This window comes from Acipenser ruthenus, chromosome 36 (assembly GCF_902713425.1).
Source record: "Acipenser ruthenus chromosome 36, fAciRut3.2 maternal haplotype, whole genome shotgun sequence".
Lineage (NCBI taxonomy): Eukaryota > Metazoa > Chordata > Actinopteri > Acipenseriformes > Acipenseridae > Acipenser > Acipenser ruthenus.
In genome coordinates, this window is record NC_081224.1 from 10,507,933 (window position 1) to 10,533,663 (window position 25,731).

Consider the following 25,731-nt stretch of genomic DNA (forward strand, 5'->3'; position numbering starts at 1 on the left):
TAACGGAGCGACAGACCCACGCTGAATAATTGCACTACAAAATAAAAAGGGAAATAAAAATAAATGAAAAAAAACCTGAAGCTACTTTCTTTTAATAAGAAACAAGAAAAAAAAATAGGTTCTCGCAAACGCCATATCATCCACTGAGGTGCTTGTTCAGACTAATCTGTACTGAGTGCCGTTGCTGGTAGAGGCAGCCAGCCAGCCACAAGGGTGTTGTTTGCAATCCGATTACAGTCCGGGCACAAATTCCAGAAAACAGGTCAGGAAAGTAGGTCAACGAAAAGGAGGGAGGAGAGGGAGGAGGGTAGGAGGAGGAGGAGGAGGGGTGGCTGCTACGAAGCCAGCCTTGTAAACACACTGGCACTGCACATGTAGGACGGAAAACCTTCGGTTTGAATTTCTTCTGCGAACCCCCCCTCTCCTTCCTCAATGCAAAGGGCTTCGTTTGGAGCTGCGGAGCCCAGCAATCGTATCAGAATCACTGCACTCACCCCTGGAGGCTCTTATACTGTGTGAACAGCCTCCCTCTGTACCGGTGGAGCAGAGAAAGAGAAAGGGAGGCTCTTATACTCTCTGAACAGCCTCCCTCTGCTCTCTGCTGCCGGAGCAGAGAAAGAGAAAGGGAGGCTCTTATACTCTCTGAACAGCCTCCCTCTGCTCTGTACTGGTGGAGCAGAGAAAGAGAAAGGGAGGCTCTTATACTCTCTGAACAGCCTCCCTCTGCTCTGTGTTGGTGCAGCAGAGAAAGAGAAAGGGAGGCTCTTATACTCTCTGAACAGCCTCCCTCTGCTCTGTGCTGCCGGAGCAGCGAAAGAGAAAGAGAGGCTCTTATACTCTCTGAACAGCCTCCCTCTGCTCTGTGTTGGTGCAGCAGAGAAAGAGAAAGGGAGGCTCTTATACTCTCTGAACAGCCTCCCTCTGTGCTGCTGGAGCAGAGAAAGAGAAAGAGGCTCTTATACTCTCTGAACAGCCTCCCTCTGCTCTGTGCTGCCGGAGCAGAGAAAGAGAAAGAGAGGCTCTTATACTCTCTGAACAGCCTCCCTCTGCTCTGTGTTGGTGCAGCAGAGAAAGAGAAAGGGAGGCTCTTATACTCTCTGAACACCCTCCCTCTGCTCTGTGCTGGTGGAGCAGAGAAAGAGAAAGGGAGGCTCTTATACTCTCTGAACAGCCTCCCTCTGCTCTGTGCTGGTGGAGCAGAGAAAGAGAAAGGGAGGCTCTTATACTCTCTGAACAGCCTCCCTCTGCTCTGTGCTGGTGGAGCAGAGAAAGAGAAAGAGAGGCTCTTATACTCTCTGAACAGCCTCCCTCTGCTCTGTGCTGGTGGAGCAGAGAAAGAGAAAGGGAGGCTCTTATACTCTCTGAACAGCCTCCCTCTGCTCTGTGCTGGTGGAGCAGAGAAAGAGAAAGGGAGGCTCTTATACTCTCTGAACAGCCTCCCTCTGCTCTGTGCTAGTGGAGCAGAGAAAGAGAAAGGGAGGCTCTTATACTCTCTGAACAGCCTCCCTCTGCTCTGTGCTGCCGGAGCAGAGAAAGAGAAAGAGAGGCTCTTATACTCTCTGAACAGCCTCCCTCTGCTCTGTGCTGCCGGAGCAGAGAAAGAGAAAGGGAGGCTCTTATACTCTCTGAACAGCCTCCCTCTGCTCTGTGCTGCCGGAGCAGAGAAAGAAAAATAGAGGCTCTTATACTCTCTGAACAGCCTCCCTCTGCTCTGTGCTGCTGATGGAGCAGAGAAAGAGAAAGGGAGGCTCTTATACTCTGTGAACAGCCTCCCTCTGTGCAGGTGAGTTATGAAATTAGTGCCACTGCCCCCGAAAGCTTTGAAAAACAAAAACAGAACAGGGAATGGAATTGGCTGAATAACGACAACATAGTGAAACATAAAAACAGGAACGAGGAAACACTGATAGCGGTAAAACAAAACAAACATTTAGTTTGGCCCAGCCCTTTCCTATACTCTAAAAACCCTGGCACTGGGACAAATGGACTCCCTGACACTTTGTGTGGGTGTGTGTGTGAATACATAAGCACAAAGGAATCTAAGGGCTCCAGTGTACCAGCTTAGCTTAATTATTAGCTTAATTATTAGCTTGCGCAATCAACTATATTTAGCCATTGCATTTTTTTTTTTTTTTTAGGTTTTTAAAGAGTATCGCCCATATTTTCAAAGCGTTTCCTCAGGTTTTTAATTCATTTTTGAAAGCGGTCAAACGTCTGTTAATTTTACAACTCAGTTCTGTAGAACCCAAAGTTCAAACTGCCTTTGAGCTTGACAGGAGAACCCCAAAGTACTGGGACTGAGCTGCCTTCCTCGTTCAAATCACGCGAGTGTGACCTTTCAACTCTGCCAGCCCCGCCCACTCTATCTGTCTGTATATAGTGGGCGGAGCTAGCGGAGTTGAAAAGTCACAGAGTCACATGATTTGAGTGAGCAAGGTAGTCCTGGAAGCCCCAGAGAGCCTCAAAGCCAGGGAAAAGCAGATTTGTGAATTTAAAAGACAAGTCCGCCCTTCTTCATAGCTTCCTGAGGTCAACACCATTCATAGCTTGGATTCAGCCCTCACTTTATTAGGTTGGGGTGCAAGTTTAACTTTCGTAACATTTCACAGCAAAACATTTTTAAGTTTTTTTTTTTGTTGTTATTATTTCTTATTACATTTTTTATCAAAAACTAAATAACTTTATATGATCTTTGTGGAGGGTTACGCTTAAAAATCTCAATTTCTTCAAGGTTGGTAAATGTTGTTTCTGAACATCGTGAAAGGTTAAACATTGCTTTGAAAAATGAGATGCAAACTAACAAGCTCTCTCTCTCTCTCTCTCACACAGTGGAAAAGAGTTTGATGATGTGAAAGCCTGATTTGATAAGAAAAGCCTTGAGTTGCGAAAGCAAACTGAAAAAAACACGACTGATGCAATGCCCAGCCGCCCCTCTATCGTATCCTTTTAAAAATCCAGCCTCAAAAGCCGGAATGTTTCATCTGCAGGAAAAATGATGTGTCGCCGGACGGGGGGACGGGGGGGGGGGGGGATGATGATGTGCAAGAAACGGAATCTAGTTACAGAAATAAAGTAGCTTTCTCATTTTTTTTTTTAAGTTTTTATAAGTTAATTGCACAAAGGTGAATGTTTCATTTTTAATTGCAGCTTGTTTTTATTGCTTAACGAACCCCCCCCCCCCCCCTGTGCATAAACAGATTCCTGGTTGGGTGCCAAGCATAGAGTTCGGTTTCACAAACACGCTTCATTCTCTGAGCTGAAATAGACAGGCATCCAAGCAACACGAGGGCCGTGACTGAGGGGAGATGCGACCGACGCGAGAAGCAGCTTAACAAACAGCAGCTTCCAATCTCGACCAGTTGTGTTTTTTGAATCCCGATCTCCCTTTCATTGTGAAGAAAAACGTTCCTTATGGAGTGAAAATTAGGGGAGGGGGTACCCCTGCCTGACCCCCCCCCCCTTCCACACACACACACACACACCGTGACATGAGGTGACCCCTCATTCCTGACCGCTTCCTTTATATAGGGCAGCAGTGTGGAGTAGTGGTTAGGGGCTCTGGACTCTTGACTGGAGGGTTGTGGGTTCAATACAAGGTGGGGGACACTGCTGCTGTACCCTTGAGCAAGGTACTTTACCTAGATTGCTCCAGTAAAAACCCAACTGTATAAATGGGTAATTGTATGTAAAAATAATGTGATATCTTGTAACAATTGTAAGTCGCCCTGGATAAGGACGTCTGCTAATAAATAAATAATAATAATAATAATAATATAAATTCATCCTGTCGTTTGTCCTGTAGAGGTTGCTATTCCTCAGGATTTGCTGGGTTCCCCTTCAATGATACCCAAGAAAGACAGCGATGGTCACAAGGCGCCCACACATGATGGGTCATCTTCTTCCCAAAGGTCTGCTGTAGCCCTTATAAAAGTTTCCCCACAGTAAAAGACATAAATCGTAATAAAGCACAGGTGTGGTAAGGAACAGGGAAGCATTGTAAAGCACAGAGAGGTCTGGTAAAGCATAGGGAAGCATTGTAAAGCACAGAGAGGTCTGGTAAAGCATAGGGAAGCATTGTAAAGCACAGAGAGGTCTGGTAAAGCATAGGGAAGCATTGTAAAGCACAGAGAGGTCTGTTAAAGCATAGGGAAGCATTGTAAAGCACAGAGAGGTCTGGTAAAGCATAGGGAAGCATTGTAAAGCACAGAGAGGTCTGGTAGAGCATAGGGAAGCATTGTAAAGCACAGAGAGGTCTGGTAAAGCATAGGGAAGCATTGTAAAGCACAGAGAGGTCTGGTAAAGCATAGGGAAGCATTGTAAAGCACAGAGAGGTCTGGTAAAGCATAGGGAAGCATTGTAAAGCACAGAGAGGTCTGGTAGAGCATAGGGAAGCATTGTAAAGCACAGAGAGGTCTGGTAAAGCATAGGGAAGCAGGAATGGAACCTCCAGGACCGTGATTGGACAGCTCTGCTCTACTTTGCTGTGTACCCTCTCTCTGTCTCTTGATTAAAGACGTTGTATTCCTGCTCCAGTACAGACCTCCTTAACCTGCTTTCTGATCATGCCTGCTTTGTAACTGAGGCCTGGCTTCAACCTTGTTGCTGGTTGTTGTTGTTGTTTGTGATGTCGCTACTCCACTGACCTTAAAACAGAGATGAAAACCTGAGCTGACAGGCCTTGAAGGGATAATCTGTGATTACTGAAAACTGGCAGAGAGAGAGAGAGAGAGAGAGAGAGAGAGAGAGAGAGAGAGAGAGAGAGAGAGAGAGAGAGAGAGAGAGAGAGAGAGAGAGAGAGGGGGAGGGGGGGGGGGGGAGGGGGGTGCAATGTGGGTCACTCACTGCTCCACAAACTTGTTTACTGCTAGAACCTAGAGTGAACCCAGTCACCATAGCAACCGAGGCCTACTGAAGCAAGGAAGAAAGTGGATTTGAAAGTGCTGTCTTTTTCCACAGCCAATTCATTCTGAATTTGAATTCCAGGAATCTCTATATTTAGAAATGTTTCAAATAAGTCCAGCTTTTACTCTTTCGCCTGTAGTTTTTTATGTTTTGTTTTAATGTTCTCGTTAAAAACAAATGTTTTTCTCAGCACGGATTTCTCTTATAGTTGTGCTGTTAATTAATCATTAATAATAGAATCCTTTTTTTTTTACACAAAGAGTTATAAACACATGGAATAGCTTAGCAGGTGAACTATCCAAAACAAAGGTAAACAATTAGACTCCCATGACGTTCTCCAAAGTGAAGCAGCAGCTGCTCGGGTTTGTGATGAGTGCTGCTTTTCTCAGACTGTGGAGAACAGCGATCCCCGTCAGACACCAACGACCCTCATCTGTGGAGAGCTGAACCGAATAACACTGTGTAACAATTTTTTTTTTTTTTTTTGTTCCTGGGTAGTAAGTGTTATTTCCTAATTGCTTATGCCTCAAAAGTATAGAAAATGGCTATTATTCCCCACAAACTTTGCTTTTGTGACCAGGACAGTGATATTTTGAAATTTACCTATTTTCCAGATAGATTCAGTGCTGAGTAAACTTGGAGTAACTTCTAGAACTTTCTAGAACTTTCCAGTAATATAAATAGTAGTATAAATACAGGGGCCTTAAGCCCACCAGTTCAGTTTAGTTCCAGCTGCATATCTGCATTTTTCTGAGATGGCATCAAGAGGCTGCAAGCATCCGGCAGACGCATTTTGCGATGTCTGCGGCCAATTTATCAAGACAAGAGCGAAAAAGTACTCCGTGGAAGCATCTGCTAAGATGTGTGAGGCCTTGTGGCAATGTGCCCCGCCCCTGTGTGCATATTATGTGTGGTATGTTGCGTGCGTGTGTTAATGTTGGTGTATAGAGATTGGTACACGGGATATAAACGGGTCTGTGTTTCACGTGTATTTAAAAAGTGTAGATTTGTATTTAGGCACGAGGAGAGCACAAATCACTTCACGTGCTGGTTAAATGTAATATGTGAGCACGGGGTTGCACAGAATTAATTCACGTGCTGGGATTCAAGTGAATAATTAATTGGTAATTGAATCCCAGCACAATAGTATAAATAGGCACATTTCATTCAGTCGGGGTTTTGGGTGTTCGAGAGTGGAGAACGGGTGAGGAGAAGGAGGAAAGTAAAGGAAAGTAAGAACGTAAATTAGAAGTGTTTTCACTCACCGTGTTTGTTCGTCTGTCTGTTTAAGTGTAGTACGTTTTGTTTGTCTTTTTGTTTTGGCTCGAGTGCCGTGTCCCGTGTTTTTGTGTTTAAAACCTTTTATTTTCTGTTCTGTTATTAAATGCTGAGCGCGATCACGCGCTCAGCCTCACCAAAACCCCAAGTCTCCGTTGTTTATTTCCCTGGCTCTGGTCTGACGCCACCCACTCCGGCCGTCTTTGTGACAGGCCTACAAGGCATATTTCGGCATGCCTGTCGGGGATCAAGATAAACCCTGGGCACCTCATTTCACCTGCGAGCACTGCAAAAAAACTCTGGAAGGTAAGATGGACAATTGTTGCTCGGAATGTTATGTTATAAAATTTGTTAATATTTTTAAAATTGTAAAAGTTTTTAATTTTAAAATGTTTTACAATTTTCAATGTTATTGAAAAAATATATCATATATGAAAAATGTTGCGAGAATCTTACACATTAGTCATGGGTGAAATAAATGTATTTTTGTAGGATGGTACAGAGGGGAAAAGAGAGCCATGAAGTTCGCTATCCCAAGAATTTGGCGGGAACCCACTGACCACTCAAGCAACTGCTACTTCTGCATGGTGGATCCTTCCAAGCGGACCGAGTTCTCTGTGGGGAGGAACAACGTCAAGTGGGAGCCACTGGTGGACCCCCGGAAGGTGCTGATGCCACCACTGCCCATCAAATTGGGCCTTATGAAACAATTTGTCAGAGCTCTAGATAAGGAGTCGGCAGCCTTCAAGTACCTTCAAGACTTCTTCCCTAAGCTGTCTGAGGCAAAGGTCAAAGCCGGTGTCTTCGTCGGACCACAGATAAAGAAGATCCTGGAGTGCAATGAATTCCCCAAGAAGCTCACTAGTAAGGAGAAAGCGGCTTGGAACAGCTTTGTCGCAGTGGTTCGGGGCTTCCTGGGCAATCACAAGGCCGAAAACTATGTGGAGCTGGTTGAGACTCTGGTGAAGAACTACGGCACAATGGGCTGTAGGATATAATAATAATAATAATAATAATAATAATAATAATAATAATAATAATAATAATAATAATAATAATTGAAAAGGCGCTGTCATTTTGAGCACAGCTCCTGCTGTACGTGTGGGAAGCAGTGTTTACTGTGCAGGGCGTGCTGCACTGTTGCACAATTCATGTTTCCTCATCATCTCCACTTCAGTTCTTGGCTGGAGCGCTGGTCTCGCTCGCTGTGTGCCAATCTCTGTTTACTTGGTTAGATAATACTGGCAACACAACCCTGTGCTGTATTACATGGAATTCTCTTAGCAAACTGTTTGTTTTTCCAAGGAATATCTCTATCTACAAAACAGGAACAAAAACTAGAATCAGAGCCACGCTGCTTCCCTCCCTCCCAGTCCCTCCTCAGCTCCACTAGAGCCACACTGCTTCCCTCCCTCCCAGTCCCTCCTCAGCTCCACTAGAGCCACGCTGCTTCCCTCCCTCCCAGTCCCTCCTCAGCTCCACTAGAGCCACGCTGCTTCCCTCCCTCCCAGTCCCTCCTCAGCTCCACTAGAGCCACGCTGCTTCCCTCCCTCCCAGTCCCTCCTCAGCTCCACTAGAGCCACACTGCTCCCCTCCTTCCTTCCCAGTTCCTAAATATATAGAAGCTCAACAATGAGACTCTGTGCTTTACAATGCTTCCCTATGCTTTACCAGACCTCTCTGTGCTTTACAATGCTTCCCTATGCTTTACCAGACCTCTCTGTGCTGTACAATGCTTCCCTATGCTTTACCAGACCTCTCTGTGCTTTACAATGCTTCCCTATGCTTTACCAGACCTCTCTGTGCTTTACAATGCTTCCATATGCTTTACCAGACCTCTCTGTGCTTCACAATGCTTCCCTATGCTTTACCACACCTCTCTGTGCTTTACAATGCTTCCCTATGCTGTACCAGACCTCTCTGTGCTTTACAATGCTTCCCTATGCTTTACCATACCTCTCTGTGCTTTACAATGCTTCCCTATGCTTTACCAGACCTTTCTGTGCTTTACCAGACCTCTCTGTGCTTCACAATGCTTCCCTGTGCTTTCCCATGCTTTCACTGTGCTTTATTACACTTTGCTATGATTTCACTGTGGGGTTTTTATAGAGATTACCTGGAAAACCCAGAAATTAATTCTACTTTTATTAAATAAACATGTAAGAATTCCCAGAAAATGTTACGTAAAATAATAATCTAAATGAACCGTGGGCTTGGTTCTAGTTTAATGCAGCAGTTCAGAGAATAAAGTTAACTTCCTTCAGTGAAGTCACAACAGGAACATTCAGTGCCTTTGTGAAAATTGCCATTTCAGGAACAAAAGCAGGTTAGGATTAGACTGGATACAGGGGCGTTTGGGTTCGGTCCCGGAACTTGAAAACTCCCCAGGCTGTACAGGCTCTCGAGACTAGTCACACAGTGTAAACTACAAACTGTGAAACGCTGGGCACACTTCAGCGATGTGAACGCAGTCACTTGAAACGGTCAAAGTCCTCAGTCTCTGTGCGATTATTTCCAGGTCATCTCTCACACCTGTGCTTTCTAGGTCCACTTGAACTGTGTCTGCTGGGTCAGGCGACAGGGGGAAGCAGCTGGTGGGGAAAGACAGCAAAGAATCCATTGGGGAGAATGTTACTCTCTGGGTGACCAAGGAGGTGCAAGGCTCTCTGAAAGCAAGGCGTGCAAACAGCGATTTCTGTAGTACCAGATATAAAATACAAACGCATGTGTTTCTTTCAAAACTGCACATTTGAGGAGGATGTATTAATGGAAGTTCTGAGATCAATCAGCTGCCAGGAAACGGGCGAGCACTGATGAGCAGAATCGGTTCGTCCCATTGGTAGATGCTCATGTTGGTAATCATTTAAATACTTCTTAATGGCTGATAACTCCTTGTCATGAGTCTGAGTCAATTCAGAGCACATTTACAGTAAACACTCACAGTAATTTCACAGTATTCTCATGCATTTCCCATGATTCTACTATACTGTCGTTTCCCTATGCTTTACCAGACCTCTCTGTGCTTTACAATGCTTCCCTATGCTTTACCAGACCTCTCTGTGCTTTACAATGCTTCCCTATGCTTTACCAGACCTCACTGTGCTTCACAATGCTTCCCTATGCTTTACCAGACCTCACTGTGCTTTACAATGCTTCCCTATGCTTTACCAGACCTCTCTGTGCTTTACAATGCTTCCCTATGCTTTACCAGACCTCACTGTGCTTCACAATGCTTCCCTATGCTTTACCAGACCTCACTGTGCTTTACAATGCTTCCCTATGCTTTACCAGACCTCTCTGTGCTTTACAATGCTTCCCTATGCTTTACCAGCCCTCTCTGTGCTTTACAATGCTTCCCTATGCTTTACCAGACCTCTCTGTGCTTTACAATGCTTCCCTATGCTTTACCACACCTCTCTGTGATTTACAATGCTTCCCTATGCTTTACCAGACCTCTCTGTGCTTTACAATGCTTCCCTATGCTTTACCACACCTCACTGTGCTTTACAATGCTTCCCTATGCTTTACCAGACCTCACTGTGCTTTACAATGCTTCCCTATGCTTTACCACACCTCTCTGTGCTTTACAATGCTTCCCTATGCTTTACCAGCCCTCTCTGTGATTTACAATGCTTCCCTATGCTTTACCAGACCTCTCTGTGCTTTACAATGCTTCCCTATGCTTTACCACACCTCTCTGTGCTTTACAATGCTTCCCTGTGCTTTACCAGACCTCTCTGTGCTTTACAATGCTTCCCTATGCTTTACCACACCTCTCTGTGCTTTACAATGCTTCCCTATGCTTTACCACACCTCTCTGTGCTTTACAATGCTTCCATATGCTTTACCAGACCTCTCTGTGCTTTACAATGCTTCCCTATGCTTTACCAGACCTATCTGTGCTTTACAATGCTTCCCTATGCTTTACCAGACCTCTCTGTGCTTTACAATGCTTCCCTATTCTTTACCAGACCTCTCGGTGCTTTATCACACTTTGCAATGCTCGTCCTATGGTCAGGGGAATTAATCTTGCATATTTAAGTATGGAATGCATTTCAGGGTTGGCATTTGTTCACAGCAGCCACTCGATATAAAAACAGAGAGATCGGTGGAAACGGTTTCTACACTTTTAACAGAAGTGTAACATTGGCAAACATTCTTCTGTCGCTTGAAGTTTGCCGTTGCATTTACTTACATTATTTTAGTATTTCTAAAAGAATAAAACCTTTTTATTTTGACCGCCGCATATTTCAAAGCAGTGAGTCGCAACCGTTTTTTTTTTCTCACATTCCGAGACACTCCGCATTGCGGGGAGGGGTTTGTCTTTCAAGGTCATGACCGAGCAGCTGTATCATTTTTATAATCTCCCCGTCCCCCATCCCCCATCGCACACAATGTAACTCTTGAGATATTGCAACTTCACAAACCATGAACTCCGCAGTACTTAGAACACGCTCGTATTGTGCAAACCCAGACAGCAACGCACCCGAAGCAGCTCCCCCGTCAGATAACACGGGGAGGAGTGTAGAGGGTGGATTAAACTCAGCGACCTACACTGAGACAATCCTCAGCGCGTTTGTGTTTGATGCGAATTTGCATGCAGTTCACGTAACTCCGCGAGTGTCTAGAATAGCCGGCTTTGAGCTCCTGAGCAGAGCGCTAGACCAGTCCTGTGCGTGTTTAGCTTACTACCGCTGAACTGGTTTCCAGTGCTGTGCAGCTGACCCGTGTGGGTAGGATCTGGAAAGCACATGAGCAGCCGTTTTACTACATGCAGCCAAAGTATGTGTGGCTTTGTGTTGTGGGTTCAATCCCAGGTGGGGGACATTGCTGCTGTACCCTTGAGCAAGGTACTTTACCTAGATTGCTCCAGTAAAAACCCAACTGTATAAATGGGTAATTGTATGTAAAAATAATGTGATATCTTGTAACAATTGTAAGTCACCCTGGATAAGGGCATCTGCTAAGAAATAAATAATAATAATAATAATAATAATAATAATAATAATAATAATAATAACAATTCACCCCGAAGAAACCTCAACTCGCAGATCCATTAGCAGACCTACGGCAAGCCACGTGATCATATAGCGATATCTGAAATTCATTTTCAGATATCAACACTAGATACAGAGATATCTTGAAATAGATTGATAAGTAAGATATCTTAAAATAGTATTAATATGTCTTTAAATAGTACTAAGATATCTCTTGTGATTCCAGCAAGGGCAACACAATGGCGCTGCACAGTACAGTGGCCTGGACTGGTAGCGCATGCCTGTGTCTGTATTGCTATCGTAATGGATCGCCAGCTATGTGGCTAATTCATAAGGCTTATACTACCCTCTAGTGTTGAATTCTTGTAATAGCACCACCCTTTTCAATGTACATTAACACAGGGTCTGTGTTAATGTACAGGATTTCAACACATTTATCGTTGCCAATACCTCCATCTTGTGGCAGGATGTGGTATCGCTGCCACACACAAAAAAATTTGTCTAGTCAATATCTACAAAAAGGCTTTCGTGCTTCACCAGAGGAATGTTCCTTCGGGTCAGATCAGCATTATGGCGCAGTATGTTGTTTAAAGAAATGCTCTGTGGACTGAAATTAAAACCCGAACACAGGTTCAAGACTTTGCCACGTTAAACCACCGTCTGTGAGGCACAAGCACTTCAGAAAACGTGCAAGCAAAGGGGAGGTTGTGAGCGGTAATTCAAAATGATGAAACCACAGCGCTCCCTGGAAGTTGTGAAATATAGTGAAAGCTCCTTTTGTGTACGACTTCCTTCCCCTTTCTCTGCCAGATGTTGCAAGTGCCACATGGTTACAGAGACAGCATCCTTTGAGACTCGACCTACACTTCTGATTTCCATCTGCAAGTCAAATTGATCGCTCTAATTGTGGATTAACTTCATCAGCAACCGAAGAACCCAGATTCTAAAGGAGATGTTTTCCTACAAGGTTCTGTTGATGCTCCACTGTGCAGCGATGGTAGCAGGTAAGTGACGATGCAATCCTCCTCAGATAAGGGGCAGCAGTGTGGAGTAGTGGTTAGGGCTCTGGACTCTTGACCAGAGGGTCGTGGGTTCAATCCCAGGTGGGGGACACTGCTGCTGTACCCTTGAGCAAGGTACTTTACCTAGATTGCTCCAGTAAAAACCCAACTGTATAAATGGGTAATTGTATGTAAAAAATACTGTGATATTTTGTAACAATTGTAAGTCGCCCTGGATAAGGGTGTCAAAAAAATAAATAAAAAACAGGTGTGCTGAGCAGCATTAATTCTACTGGCTGTGGTACTATCCCAGCTTCTCATAGTAAAACCATATCAAAGTGTAAGAGTGCAGTCAAAGCATAGGTAAGCATAGTGAAGCTCAGAGAGATATAATAAACGCGGTAAACTAATGCACAGCATAACCATGTGCAAACTGCAAAATTGAAAATGTGCTTGTTGTTGACATACAGTTTTCAGTTGCTCACACAACACCCTAACGAATCCCTTTCCTGAGCAACGTATTTGTTGTTTGAGCCGGTACTGAAACCTCATGAACCCTGATGACTGTGCATCGGGTTCCAGGGACCTTGCTACTCCATGCATTCATTTTTAATTTCCTCTGTGCTTCTCTGTGACCAGCGATTTCCAAGCTAAGGAAAATCCCTAACAGAGAACCAGATATGCTCAAAACATCTTGCAGTAACATGTGGTTCTTTCAAAACTGCACATTTGAAACCTACAGTGTCTAGCAAATGGAAGAAGTGCAAGCCAGTTAAGGTTGATGAAATTATTTTCTTAGCTGCAATCACTGAGGATCTTCTTTCCAAACAGGTGACCCCAGTCTCCCAGCCGCAGGAATCCGCCTGGCCCCCGGCCCACGCTCTCTTTCCTTGGGAGGCTCCTTGGAGATTGTGTGCGTGGCTCCTCAGGAGTTCTCTGAAGGTGTTTTCCAGCTGTTCAAGGAGCAGACGTACCTCCGCAGTGTGGATCACCGGGGGAAGAAGCAGCAAGAGGCCAGGTTCACCCTCTCACATCTCACCCGCTCTGACGAGGGCAACTACTGCTGTCGGTACCAAGCCCTGCGCACTGAGCGCTGGGACAACAGCCCCTTCAGCCCCTACCTGCGCATCACCCTCACCGACATCACAGGTAGCTTTATTACAAATACTACAGCAACTGCAGTAGAGTACAGCAAGGGGGACTCTTATACTCTCTGAACAGCCTCCCTCTGTGCTGGTGGAGCAGAGAAAGAGAAAGGGAGGCTCTTAGACTCTCTGAACAGCCTCCCTCTGCTCTGTACTGGTGGAGCAGAGAAAGAGAAAGGGAGGCTCTTATACTCTCTGAACAGCCTCCTTCTGCTCTGTGCTGGTGGAGCAGAGAAAGAGAAAGGGAGGCTCTTATACTCTCTGAACAGCCTCCCTCTGTGCTGGTGGAGCAGAGACAGAGAAAGTGAGGCTCTTATACTCTCTGAACAGCCTCCCTCTGCTCTGTGCTGGTGGAGCAGAGAAAGAGAAAGGGAGGCTCTTATACTCTCTGAACAGCCTCCAGAGAAACAGAAAAGAGAGGCTTTTAACTCACATAAAAACACTTTTGAAACAGACTTTAAAAAGCGTAAACTTCATGACAAATGATAAAGTGAATTGTTATTATTTTTCATCACCTTTTCATGTTTTAGGAGCCCCTATCCCTCCTGAACCAACCAGCCCTCCCTCCATTACAGGTAAATACACACACGACACTAAAACTATTAAACAAACACATTTTCTTATTTTATTTTTTGTTGCCAAATAAGGCTTGTAAATGAGCAGGAGGCTGCTAACCTCATGTGGAGTGCTCATGCGTGTGGCGGTTTAGTGTTTTTTTTTTACCAAGAACACTCTTCCGTTAAGAGCTGTGGTTCAGTTCCTCTCATCCATCAAAGCGACTGTGCTGGGTGAGCCCACACCACACTGAGCACTGAATCACAATCAAAGCAGCCAACGACAAAAAAACAATCAACGAAAAAGAGCCCCACCCATCATCTGAATCGCTGCTGAAGTTCAGTGATGCGCCACCTGGGTTTAATTAGGACCTGGGGAGCAGGGGAACACACAGGGGAGCAGGGAACAGCACAGGGGAGCAGGGGGCAGCACAGGGGAGCAGGAGACAGCACAGGGGAGCAGGTAGAAGCACAGGAGAGCAGGGTGAAGCACAGGAGAGGAGGGTGCAGCACAGGGGAGCAGGGTGCAGCACAGGGGAGCAGGGTACAGCACAGGGGTGCAGGGTACAGCACAGGAGAGCAGGGTGCAGCACAGGGGAGCAGGGTACAGCACAGGGAGGCAGGATGCAGCACAGGGGAGCAGGGTACAGCACAGGGAGGCAGGATGCAGCACAGGGGAGCAGGGTACAGCACAGGGAGGCAGGATGCAGCACAGGGGAGCAGGGTACAGCACAGGGGAGGAGGGTGCAGCACAGGGGAGGAGGGTACAGCACAGGGGATCAGGGTACAGCACAGGGGAGCAGGGGGCAGCACAGGGAGCAGGGGGCAGCACAGGGGAGGAGGGGGCAGCACAGGGGAGCAGAGTACAGCACAGGGGAGCAGGGCACTGAACAGATCCCCCTAGACACCTTCCAGCACCTTGTAGAGTCTATGCCATGTTGTGTCAAGGCTGTGATCAGGACAAACAGTGGCATATACATAACACTTGCAGACACAGGTAGTTTCACAATGACTCTGTACGCCGTACGCACGACTCACAGGCTGAGACTGCTGGCAAAAGTGAGACGGTTAAAAACAAAGGTTTCATATCGATTCAGCAGCAAGAATACCCTTTAGGACAGGAGATGAGCTTTTTACTTACAGGTGGAATATTTACTGTTTTACCTCGTATGTCAAATTCTTTGCAGGTTCATTTTTCCTACACTAATTTGCATTTTATTCAGCATGTTTCCTTTATTGAAGTTTCCCACAGTAAATCATAGCAGTGTATCAACGCTCAGAGAAAGCATTGTAAAGCCCTGAGAGGTAAGGGCAAATGCATGGTACAGACCTGGATAAAGCATGGGGGACAAACTGAACATTTACATAGTAAACTTTTATGAGGGATAGCAACACAGAGATGTGATGAATATTAATAGATGATATGGTTTGTAGTTTAGTTTCTAGGTGGGGGGAAAAGGGATTGAATAATTTAGTATAAAATAAAATTCACTTTTCATGCAACTCATTTTTTCCTATGCTTTTCATATTTTAGGAGCTCCTATCCCCCGTAAACCAAGCAACTCTCCCTCCATTACAGGTAAATTTGAGAAGTTCACAGTAAGATCTGGGTAATGTTCCATAGCCATAAAATGTAATCCAATTACCTGCCGATTACAGTTACAAGTTACTGAACAATGTAATCGGATTACTTTGCTTTACACGCCAACACTGGCGACACAGCATTGCGTGGAACAGGCTCCTCTCCCACTACAGCTTCTTGTCGTGTTGCTCAGGTCGCTTGCCGATGCCCTCCCTCACAGTCCGGGGCGCGACGGGGGTGCTAGCGAAGGGGGACAGCGTGTCTCTGGAGTGCGTGGCCCCTGCTAACTTCCCCGGGGCCCATTTCCTGCTGTACCGCGGTGACTCTACCAACCCTGTGTCCTCTAACCAAGCCCTGGCGACGCAGCACAGCGCCAGCTTCCCTCTGCCCAGCCTGGAGAACTCAGACGCGGGGGAATACCACTGCCAGTACCGCCTGCAGATGAGCCAGCGCTGGAGGGAGTCTGAGCTCAGCCCGGCAGTGCACCTCATCCTCAAGGGTAAGATCGCCTTCTTCAGCTGGTGGAGTGACGAACAACGACGTGTGTTCAGAGTACAGCTCTGGCCAAAAGTTTTGCATCACTTTCCGTTATTATTAGTTTATTTAGCAGACGCCTTTATCCAAGGCAACCTACAGAGACTCGGGTGTGTGAACTATGCATCAGCTGCAACAACGTCTCACTCAAAAGACGGAGCACAAGGGGGTTAAGTGACTTGCTCAGGGTCACACAGTGAGTCAGTGGCTGAGGTGAGATTTGAACCGGGGACCTCCTGGTTACAAGCCCTTTTCTTTAACCACTGGACCACACAGCCTCCTTTCAGCAACCATACAGACTTAAAACGGTTGCTTGAATTATTTGTATTTATTTTGTTTCCCTTGCAAACCCCAGTTAAAACTCTCTCTTCCATTGCAGGTGTCACCTCTCCTCCTACCACCCCTCCCTTCCTCTCAGGTAAAGAATGACACCCCATCGAACTCTGCTATTGCATTAAAGCCTGGGCTGGTTCTGTGTGTGGGGATGAGCAGAGGCCAGCTGTATCCACACACACTGCTGATAAACAGCTGGATAGCCCTTAACCCTCCTGAATTCTTTTTTCCGAGCTCAAGACTGCGAAATGAAGTTATCTTATTGAAAAAGGAACAACTTAATTGAGTATACATGAGAAAAAAAAGGTTGGCATATATTTTATAGGAGTCCCGCGAGGCTCCAGTGTGATTTCTGACAGCGTGCGTTTACCTGCGACGCTAACATAACACCAGGACTCAAAGGGAGATCATTTTTGCTCTTCAAAAACCGGGGGAAAAGATTTAAAATGAGCAAGACGTCCCACACGTCTAGTGGTTCCAGACAAAGCTGTCAATTTTTCTACGCTTCACAGTTCAGCAGTTCATTTTTAAACAGGAATGCTGAATTCACCCCCGTTTCTCCTGTCGTTTAGGTCCAAACTGGCCTCTGTTGGCCGGTTCTGTGGCCGCGGCCATTCTGTTTGCTGCGTTCCTGGCTGTCCTGGGCTTTGTGGTTTACCGGAGAGGTAGGTATCGCTTGTTCGGGATGCAGTCCCCTGCCGAATGTAGTGGAGGCAGCCGTGCATACGCATTCCACACTTCAACTGATTGAGAATATCCCATTCCGCGGATGTGTGGGGGTGTCCTTTCATCCACCTGTCTGTATGTCACGCTTACAGTCTCGCAGGTACCGTGATAATCGCGTCTCAGAATGTCAGGACTCTTGCTGTTTCGTCATACCGACAGCTCTGATTTAGAATGGACCTCTGTCTCTTATTGCAAGTCCTCAAGCATTGCGTTCTTTCTTCGGGTCTGTTGAAGGTGCTTGGACAGGGAGTTTGAAGGCTGCTCTTCAGAGACAGTTGTCCGCCACAGAGATACATGTTTCGCAGGCTAGATCGTTGTCTTTATAGAGGGGAGTGCCAGCACCAGTGTAAAGCTGTGTATTCCTAATCAAGCAAAATAATCTTCATCCAAAGACCACTAGATGGCGCCGGCTCTTCTAGAAAGACACTGGCCGATCTAGCCTGAGTTACGTACGTCTATGGCATGGAGAAATGAACTCCTAAACTTTGAGAACCTGCAGCAGGAATGATTCAAAACACGGATAAGAGGGGCAGTTAAAAACAGACAGACAAAGGAAACGATAGTTTTGTCTGGCATGTTTAGCATCTTCTCTAGACAGTTCAAGCACCCCTCAAGCAAGCTTGATTGCAATTCAACATTGTGAGCCTTGCAATGTCATTGAGGGTTTGTTTTTTTTAATAAGCATGTAAAGGTTTCTGATTTCTTTCTTTCTTTCTTTCTTCACCAGTAAAGTCTGCGAGGGATAAAAAGCGCAGGTACGTACTTGAAAGTTTGGAACATTTTCAAGGGTATTTTATTCTCTTTTTTTTTTTTTTTACCAGCAATTTCCTGTGTTTATTTATTGAATTATTTTTTTTCACCCAAGCATGTGAAAATACCGATTTACACCAAGAAGATCCACGACTTTACATTCGGTAGACAAAATAGAAACTGAAAAGAAAAAAAAAAAAATCTAGATATGTTTTGATTCAAATAGCTCTGGCCCTGGTTGCTGTGCTGTGGTTTTACTTGTGTGTGTGTGTGTGTGTGAGTGAGGCAGGGTGGAGGCGATCACACACTGCAAGCCTTTTAACCACAACAGACTTGGGTTCACACAAGCATTGAGTCTTGCGCCAGAATCAGCTCTCACACTGTGCACTGTAATAAATCTCCCCCTAGTGGCTGAGGAGTTAATGACACGGACATCAGCATTAGACCCGCACTGACCTCCTGAATACTGAGCTTGCTCTCGAGTCCAGTGCCAAGGCGTTAGTCTTTGAACCCGATGTTTTGCGGTTCATGTCCAGCCCTTGCTTTACCATTCAGCTCAACGTTAATCAGAACAACACTGTCAGATATTTAGAAGCGTCATTTAAAACAGTTTGATATGGGCACCATTGGTCTATAGCAGGGCTGACCAAACCCTCCTCCTGGAGAGCCACAAGCCAGCAGGCTTTCTAGGACCAGAGCTGACCCCTCCTGATTGAACTGATCAACAACTTGCATTCTTTAGAAATGGATGCAATTCAGGGTTAGGTGGGATTTGAACCGGGGACCTCCTGGTTACAAGCTCTTTTCCTTTAACCACTGGACCGCACAGCCTCCTGTGTACTGCACTGCACACCACCACTTCGCACACATGATCACAGACGTTTCTTTTTGAGGTTCCCCTGAGTGTTTCTTAGTAATTGATATCATTCCGAGCGGGTGATAATGCTCCAGCAGCAGTTTATCGTGTTTCTCTAAAGCTACCCGGCTTTGAGTTTGTATGGAGAATCCTAACTGCCAGCACGGAGCAGCTTTCCTCGTTGTAACTTTGCCAGCTGATTTGAAGGGTCAGTTATCACATATAAAACATTAGGGTTACCCAGTATGAATCGTATTTTGTCACACTTGTACTTGCTAGAACCAAAGTCATTGTATTTATCTTGCTCTTAATTGTATTAATACTTGTACTGTGATTCTTGAAATGTATTTTTGTTTACGACTGTAAGTCGCCCTGGATAAGGGCGTCTGCTAAAAAATAAATAATAATAATAATAATAATAATCATGAACCAACAGTGCTACATTGAAACATACGAAAGGAAACACGAGAAATTCTCTGACAAGCGTTTCGACGAGGAGTCTTTGCAGACCAGCCTAGAAACGTTTGTTTCTTTTGGGGATTTCTAAATATAAACCTAGCAAAAACAAGTGTGATAAAACAGCACAGTTAAAAAAAAAAACTGTGAAAAATGACCCAGCAAGACAGTGCAACAGTATCTGAAAGCAGGGCTTGCAAACAGAGATTTCTTTAACCAAGTGTAGTATAGGAGGCTGTGTGGTCCAGTGGTTAAAGAAAAGGGCTTGTAACCAGGAGGTCCCCGGTTCAAATTGCCACTGACTCACTGTGTTTGACCCTGAGCAAGTCACTTAACCTCCTTGTGCTCTGTCTTTCGGGTGAGACGTAGTTGTAAGTGACTCTGCAGTTGATGCATAGTTCACACACCCGAGTCTCTGTAAGTCGCCTTGGATAAAGGTGTCTGCTAAATAAACTAATAATACCAGACAGCATGTTTTTTTTTCAAGTGCCCATCACCGCAGCTACGAAACAGAAATCCATGTTCACATTCCTGTGCATCGTTTTGTCTTGCTATCCCAGGGATGCTGCTCCGTACTGGAATAATTTCCACAATGCTGACAACATCATCGGTAGGTCCCGTCATTCCTGCTGTGTGTGAGAAGTCACGTCACGCATGCCGGTGGGTTGAAACAACACCTCGGGATCTCTTCCTGGTCTCGCTACAGAAAGCTACGCTAACCATTGGATTGCAATCCTTTTTAACGTCTCAAAAGCTCTGCCGCTTTCCAGTAGTTTGTATTAACATTGTTTAAAGTTATGGAGAGTGTCAGATTTTGGGGATACACTGTATGAGGGTGTCTGTATATTTGTCCATCTGTGCTGTACAGCTGTGGCCAAAAAGTATTGCATCACCTAGAATTTTAGGATTGATTTATTTTTTTTAAAAAACGATATGAACACAATTTAGATATTTTATTTAACATTGTGTAATCAAAGAAGCTTCAAAATGGCATCGCAGAAGTCTACCGGAAGGAAGTCTTAATAGTTGTACAGTATTTCATGTTAGATTTACAAAATGCTACATCTTTCCATTACTGTCAGTTTTTTTTATTAAGTATATGGAAAGCTACAAAGCAGTGTGTGATTCAATATGTTAACATCACATTATTCAGCAGGTTTTATTCCACTTCATGAAGCAAAATCAGTTCATTGATGCAAAACTTTTGGCCAGAGCTGTCTGTATTGCTAAACTTATTATATAAATACAAAAAAAAAATACGTTTTAAGTGACAGCGAGAGCTGACGAAGCCGAAGAAGACGGGAGATTGTCATTTAAGACCAGCACTGTGCTCTTACTTCACCCATGTTGTGACAGGCTTTCCAGCACACACTGCTGAACTGGTACAGGAGGCGGGTTCACTTCAGACAGCACAGGTAGCGCCACCACTGGGCAGGTCCGTGGGGTGCTGAGGGTTCAAAAGTTCCCTGAAACAGCCTAATATGTCTTAGATTAGTGGATCTCAATCCTGGTCCAGGGGACCCCTCCTGTGTGCAGTTACTTTTTTCCAACTCAATTTTTTTTATTGAACACTCAATTAAACTAACAATTTTATGGCAGCAGTGGTGAGTAGTGGTTAGGGCTCTGGACTCTTGACCGGAGGGTCGTGGGTTCAATCCCAGGTGGGGGACACTGCTGCTGTACCCTTGAGCAAGGTACTTTACCTAGATTGCTCCAGTAAAAACCCAACTGTATAAATGGGTAATTGTATGTAAAAATAACGTGATATCTTGTAACAATTGTAAGTCGCCCTGGATAAGGGTGTCTGCTAAGAAATAAATAATAATAATAATAATAATAATAATAATAATAATAATAATAATAATAATAATAATAATAATAATAATTAGCCTAATCAAAGCTGTTGAATGATTTGAACGAGATGGAGATTTCAAGTTATGTATGACACTGAATAGAACTTGAAATCTCCAACTTCTTATAAGCTGAAGAATGGTTTCAAAATGTGATTAACCAAAATTGTTAGCTCAATTGAGTGTTCGTTTAAGTAAGTGAGAGGTCAGTTTGAACAAAACCCAGCAGACACAAGCCCATGAGCAGAGCTGTGAACCACTGCTTTAGAAGTGAAGAAAGATCACTGTTCTTTGTGACTAAAACCACTGACATGTGAATTGCGAAAGATAATCAGGACGATTACAGTATGAACACACGTGAAGTGACACCATGCATTTCTTGTGTCCTTTTCTTTTTCAAGTATACAAACATTTCTAACAGTAACCTTTGTTTTAAACCCTTTCAGCTATTTTGTATTTATTTTGTTCACAAAAGCCATACTCGTGTTTAATATGCTGTCAAATAAACTTGCTGTGTGTGTGGCATAGTAATGAGATCACTGAAAGCACATGAAATAGTGTCATTCGTGGGGTTAGTGTTGTTGATTTCTAACTGAAGAGATTCATGTTTACAGCAGTTTTCATTTTGTTGGTTTAGCAGAAATGGACATGCAGGTTGCCACAGAATGGTCATCTTTGTACTGGAAATTACAGAGTTGTGTAATGGTGTTCAGAATGACCACTACACAATTTCACTGGAATACATACAAAAAATGAAGAGATTAAACACATGTCACATAGTCAACAGTCATCACTACAGTTGTTTTGGTTTTAATCACAAAGGTCAGTGACTCTTCAAAACTTGTAAAGGATATATAATGTACCGGGCTGTTTCAGAGAACTTTTGAACCCTCAGCACCCCACGGACCTGCCCAGTGGTGGTGCTACCTGTGCTGTCTGAAGTGAACCCGCCTCCTGTACCAGTTCAGCAGTGTGTGCTGGAAAGCCTGTCACAACATGGGTGAAGTAACAGCGCAGTGGCGGTCTTGAATGATAATCTCCCGTCTTCTTAGGCTTTGTCGGCTCTCACTGTCAATTAAAATGTATTTTTTTGTATTTAATTTCCATTGTTTTTTTAACTGGACGGGTGATTTAAAATATATATTTGTATATACAGTGGAAAGTATGATTGTAGACCTCTGTGTGTACCTCGTATATTTATTTAACCAGAAATTGGATTTTATTCTTTTAGTTTACCGGCCTTTGCAGCAGTTCAGATTTGGACTGTATCATCGCCATCTTATCTCCCAGAACAGCAAAACCGGAAGTAACTTCCTGACCGAAAACTAAACCATAAAATATCTTTGACTAAACTCTTACAGAGCGAGTCCGACTTGTAAAACATTAAGGCTTCTACAGTAGTATTACAATAAATAAAAGTGACCGATTCTCTTACAATATACGAATAAAAAACTAAATAACTGTACATCGTTGAACCCAACGATGTACAGTAAAATACACACACACACACACATTATATATATATATATATATATAATTAAGACGTGCATTATTTTTTGTTATTACTATGTTACAAGTGAGTCTGGATACTAAGGTTCATTCATTGTGTTGAGTTTGAAAAATAGTCGGACTGACGGACACAAATAAACGCTGTAAACCGGATTCATTCTCCTGCGTCTTTTTGAGAACTTGTACTGTATAATAATTTCCAGCACAAAACAAAACAGACCTCGAAACCACTCAGGGATGCTACATATATATTTGACTCCTCCCAACATAAGGCGGCTAAATAAATGAAGTTTAACATAGATAGCACTAGCTTTAACTTCTCCTACAGAACCTACACCAATTTCAAACACCATTTCCATCGCTTCACACCAATTTAAATCAATTATCAATACTGTCTAAGTATTAAGCTTCTAAACACGCACATACTATCAATAATCAAGGGGCATTCAGCGTATTTCATAAGGTATATTTACAAAAAAATAACTGCATCTTACCGTAAACTTTTGTCTATCTATACGGGGCTCAGATTGGCAGGAAGAATGGACTTTGGAAGCATTGTCTCCTCACATGACCTTGAAATGCAACTAAAACCGGTATTTTGGACTTTGGTGATTCTGCAACAGGACCGTCACAGACTTGTTTATCTGTGTATCTGAAAACTTTTTCAGAAGTTAAAAAGACCCCGCTTTCACTGAAAATGGAGTAGAAAAATCTAAAGGAAAAAAAACTTCATAATCTGGTAACACAAACAGAGTTCTGAAAGGTGGGTTTGTTCAGTCCAAGGAAGTATGTTCTGACTGTAGCATCACAGTTATCAAATCCTCACAAAACCACGGTGCGTGAAAACAGAGAAAATATTTTGCCATAAGTTCTAAAATCAGATTCGGATCAAGCTATTTTTTAATAGATAACAGCAAATAAATGTAGAAATTGTGAAGAGGATGTTCCAGGGAAGGGAATGAGGGATTCAGAGTTTTCCTCAGCTGCGGTGTGGGGGGGCTCAGCTCAGAGGGAAGAAATGAAGTTAAACCCGCCCGCTCTTCTCTCACAAATATTTTTTTTGTGTTGGTCAGAGCAATTTCTTATGAGGGTTTGGGCATTTTATTTTGGTTGAGGCTTAGCCTCCCCAAGCCTCTATGATAATAATCACGCGGCTGCTATTGCTATAGACTACGATAAACATGTTATAACGCTGTTATTATCATTACACGTTTGTAATTATTGTTTTGTTTGTTTGTTTGGTGTATTTATTGAAGAGAGGTAGTGCGTCGCTTTACAGTTCACTGTGCGGTCACTCCTCGGCTCGTTCATAACAAGCCACAGGGGTGAACGAACTTTCTGACGTTCTGAAAAAACGAACCACGCATGCGCGAAGAAAAGTCCAACTAACTCTCAACAACTAATTGATCGATTTTGTTGGTTCCCCCAAAAAGGCGCGCCTACCAAAGGAGGCATTTAAACTCGCAGCCGTGTTTTAGTTATTTGACCACCAAAAAAAAAAAAAAAAAAAGTCTTAAGAATTTGTAAAAACTGATTTTTATTCCATTATCTAACTTTAAAACTACTGAACGGATTTTTCTCAATACCAAAATAAATAAATAAATAAATAAATAAATAAATAAATAAATAAATTCTCCGTGACACGGACACCAAGCGTGCCAAATGAAGGCCCGGTCGGTTTTGAAACGGCCGAGAAAACAACATACCCCTCAAAATCGGGTTCAAACAAGAAACCCGTGTGTCACTCTCACTAGGCTGTAGAGCGGCTATATGGACTTTCTGTTTCTCCACGTCATGCAGCGCGGCGATGGGGGTGGCTGGCACACACACGCTTGTTAGATTGTTTTTGCAGAGTGGGTGTAGTTTCTTAAATTATTAGAATGAATGCACAAATACTGTTTTTTTTTTTCATTTTCAGAACTGTCCTTTAGAGATCCCCGCCTAGATCTGCAGGTAATGCGAATTTTCAGTTTCAGTTTTTTTAGGGTACAAGTCCTTTAATAACCAAAACGCCAGGAAGACCCGCTACTGTCATCTTTTCATCTTTACGTCTTTGTTGCATGCGACATATACAAAGGCGCGCACACACACGTTACAAACGCCGAGACGTGTATTTATTGTCATTTTTTCGTGTTTGTTGTTGTGCAGGACGGGGTAGTGACAGAGAAATCTTTAAACACGCCTCCGGAGCCGGTTACCCACGCCAGGAAGAGAAGCAACTCCCTTTCAGTCCCCGCAACGCCGGTGTTCTCCACGTTTAAAAATCATCCCTTCTAAAAATTAAAAAATACAGGCAGGGTTACCGCGTGGCTCACTGCCAAGCTCCTCCCGCATGTGCTCAATTAGATTAAGCTCTGTGTGCCGACTGAGGAGGGAACCACGCTATGTGCGTGGAACCAGCAACGCAACGACAAGAAATGTAACAAAACTTCAATGAAAAAATATGTTTATTATGGACCCCAAACTCTTTCTTTCCCTTCTTTTTCGGCTGGAGAGATTTCATTATTTGAACCTGTGGTCGCAGCTCATGGCATTAAGTGCTGGGATCAGCCTGGCTGCTCTCCTCGGTGCTGTGATTCAATCCTGTAGCAGTTTGGTAGAAATATCAAATGGTTCCTTGCTTGATTATCTTGCAATAATATATTTTTTACAAAGGGGACACAGTTAGCCTAACCTTAGCTTCCCGTGCCCTGTGTTCCTTCGTGGATCAGGGGCACCCTATCCATCTCCTAACTCTGTATATTCCCACTCGTCCGCTCAGATCAGAACATGCAGAACCTTTAGTTTTAAAAAGAATCATCTTAAATCATGTGGAGATGGAGCTTCCTGCTGATGTGCGGAACTCGATGACGTCAGACAGCTTGAGACGCTTCTTTCAAGTCTAAATTTTTGTGCAGTGCATTATTATTATTTATTTCTTAGCAGACGCCCTTATCCAGGGCGACTTACAATTGTTACAAGATATCACATTATACATTATACAAATATCACATTATTTTTACATACAATTACCCATTTATACAGTTGGGTTTTTACTGGAGCAATCTAGGTAAAGTACCTTGCTCAAGGGTACAACAGCAGTGTCCCCTACCTGGGATTGAACCCACGACCCTCCGGTCAAGAGCCCAGAGCCCTAACCACTACTCCACACTGCTGCCCTCAAATGTAGACTGTTCTAAAGGAGAGCCTAGTTTTACAGTAAAGAATTAAAAACCTATTCACTATAATAAAAGCTGTTCAATGAATTATATATATATA

At 43.9% G+C, this 25,731-nt stretch overlaps 1 protein-coding gene across 6 annotated transcripts; it reads left to right on the forward strand.

The window, feature by feature from the left end:
- The first annotated feature begins 3,790 nt into the window (after positions 1 to 3,790).
- LOC117965663 (protein HIDE1-like) lies at positions 3,791 to 25,427 on the forward strand. 6 transcript variants are annotated; one of them, XR_009310673.1, is made up of 12 exons: positions 3,792 to 3,908; positions 11,988 to 12,181; positions 13,010 to 13,327; positions 13,854 to 13,898; positions 15,412 to 15,456; positions 15,653 to 15,958; positions 16,373 to 16,411; positions 16,899 to 16,991; positions 17,780 to 17,807; positions 19,675 to 19,774; positions 24,392 to 24,426; positions 24,622 to 24,723. XR_009310673.1 is itself a non-coding variant. In XM_059008016.1 (12 exons), exons 2-12 carry the CDS (start codon positions 12,130 to 12,132, stop codon positions 24,748 to 24,750), a joined length of 1,140 nt encoding a protein of 379 aa, XP_058863999.1. In that variant the 5' UTR covers positions 3,792 to 3,908; positions 11,988 to 12,129; the 3' UTR covers positions 24,751 to 25,427. The 6 variants fall into 6 exon arrangements, 5 of the variants coding, with proteins under 5 accessions (XP_058864001.1, XP_058863999.1, XP_058864003.1 ...); XM_059008016.1 differs by having other exon boundaries at positions 19,675 to 19,724; positions 24,622 to 25,427; XM_059008018.1 differs by lacking the exon at positions 13,854 to 13,898 and having other exon boundaries at positions 3,791 to 3,908; positions 19,675 to 19,724; positions 24,622 to 25,427.
- The last annotated feature ends 304 nt before the right edge of the window (positions 25,428 to 25,731 follow it).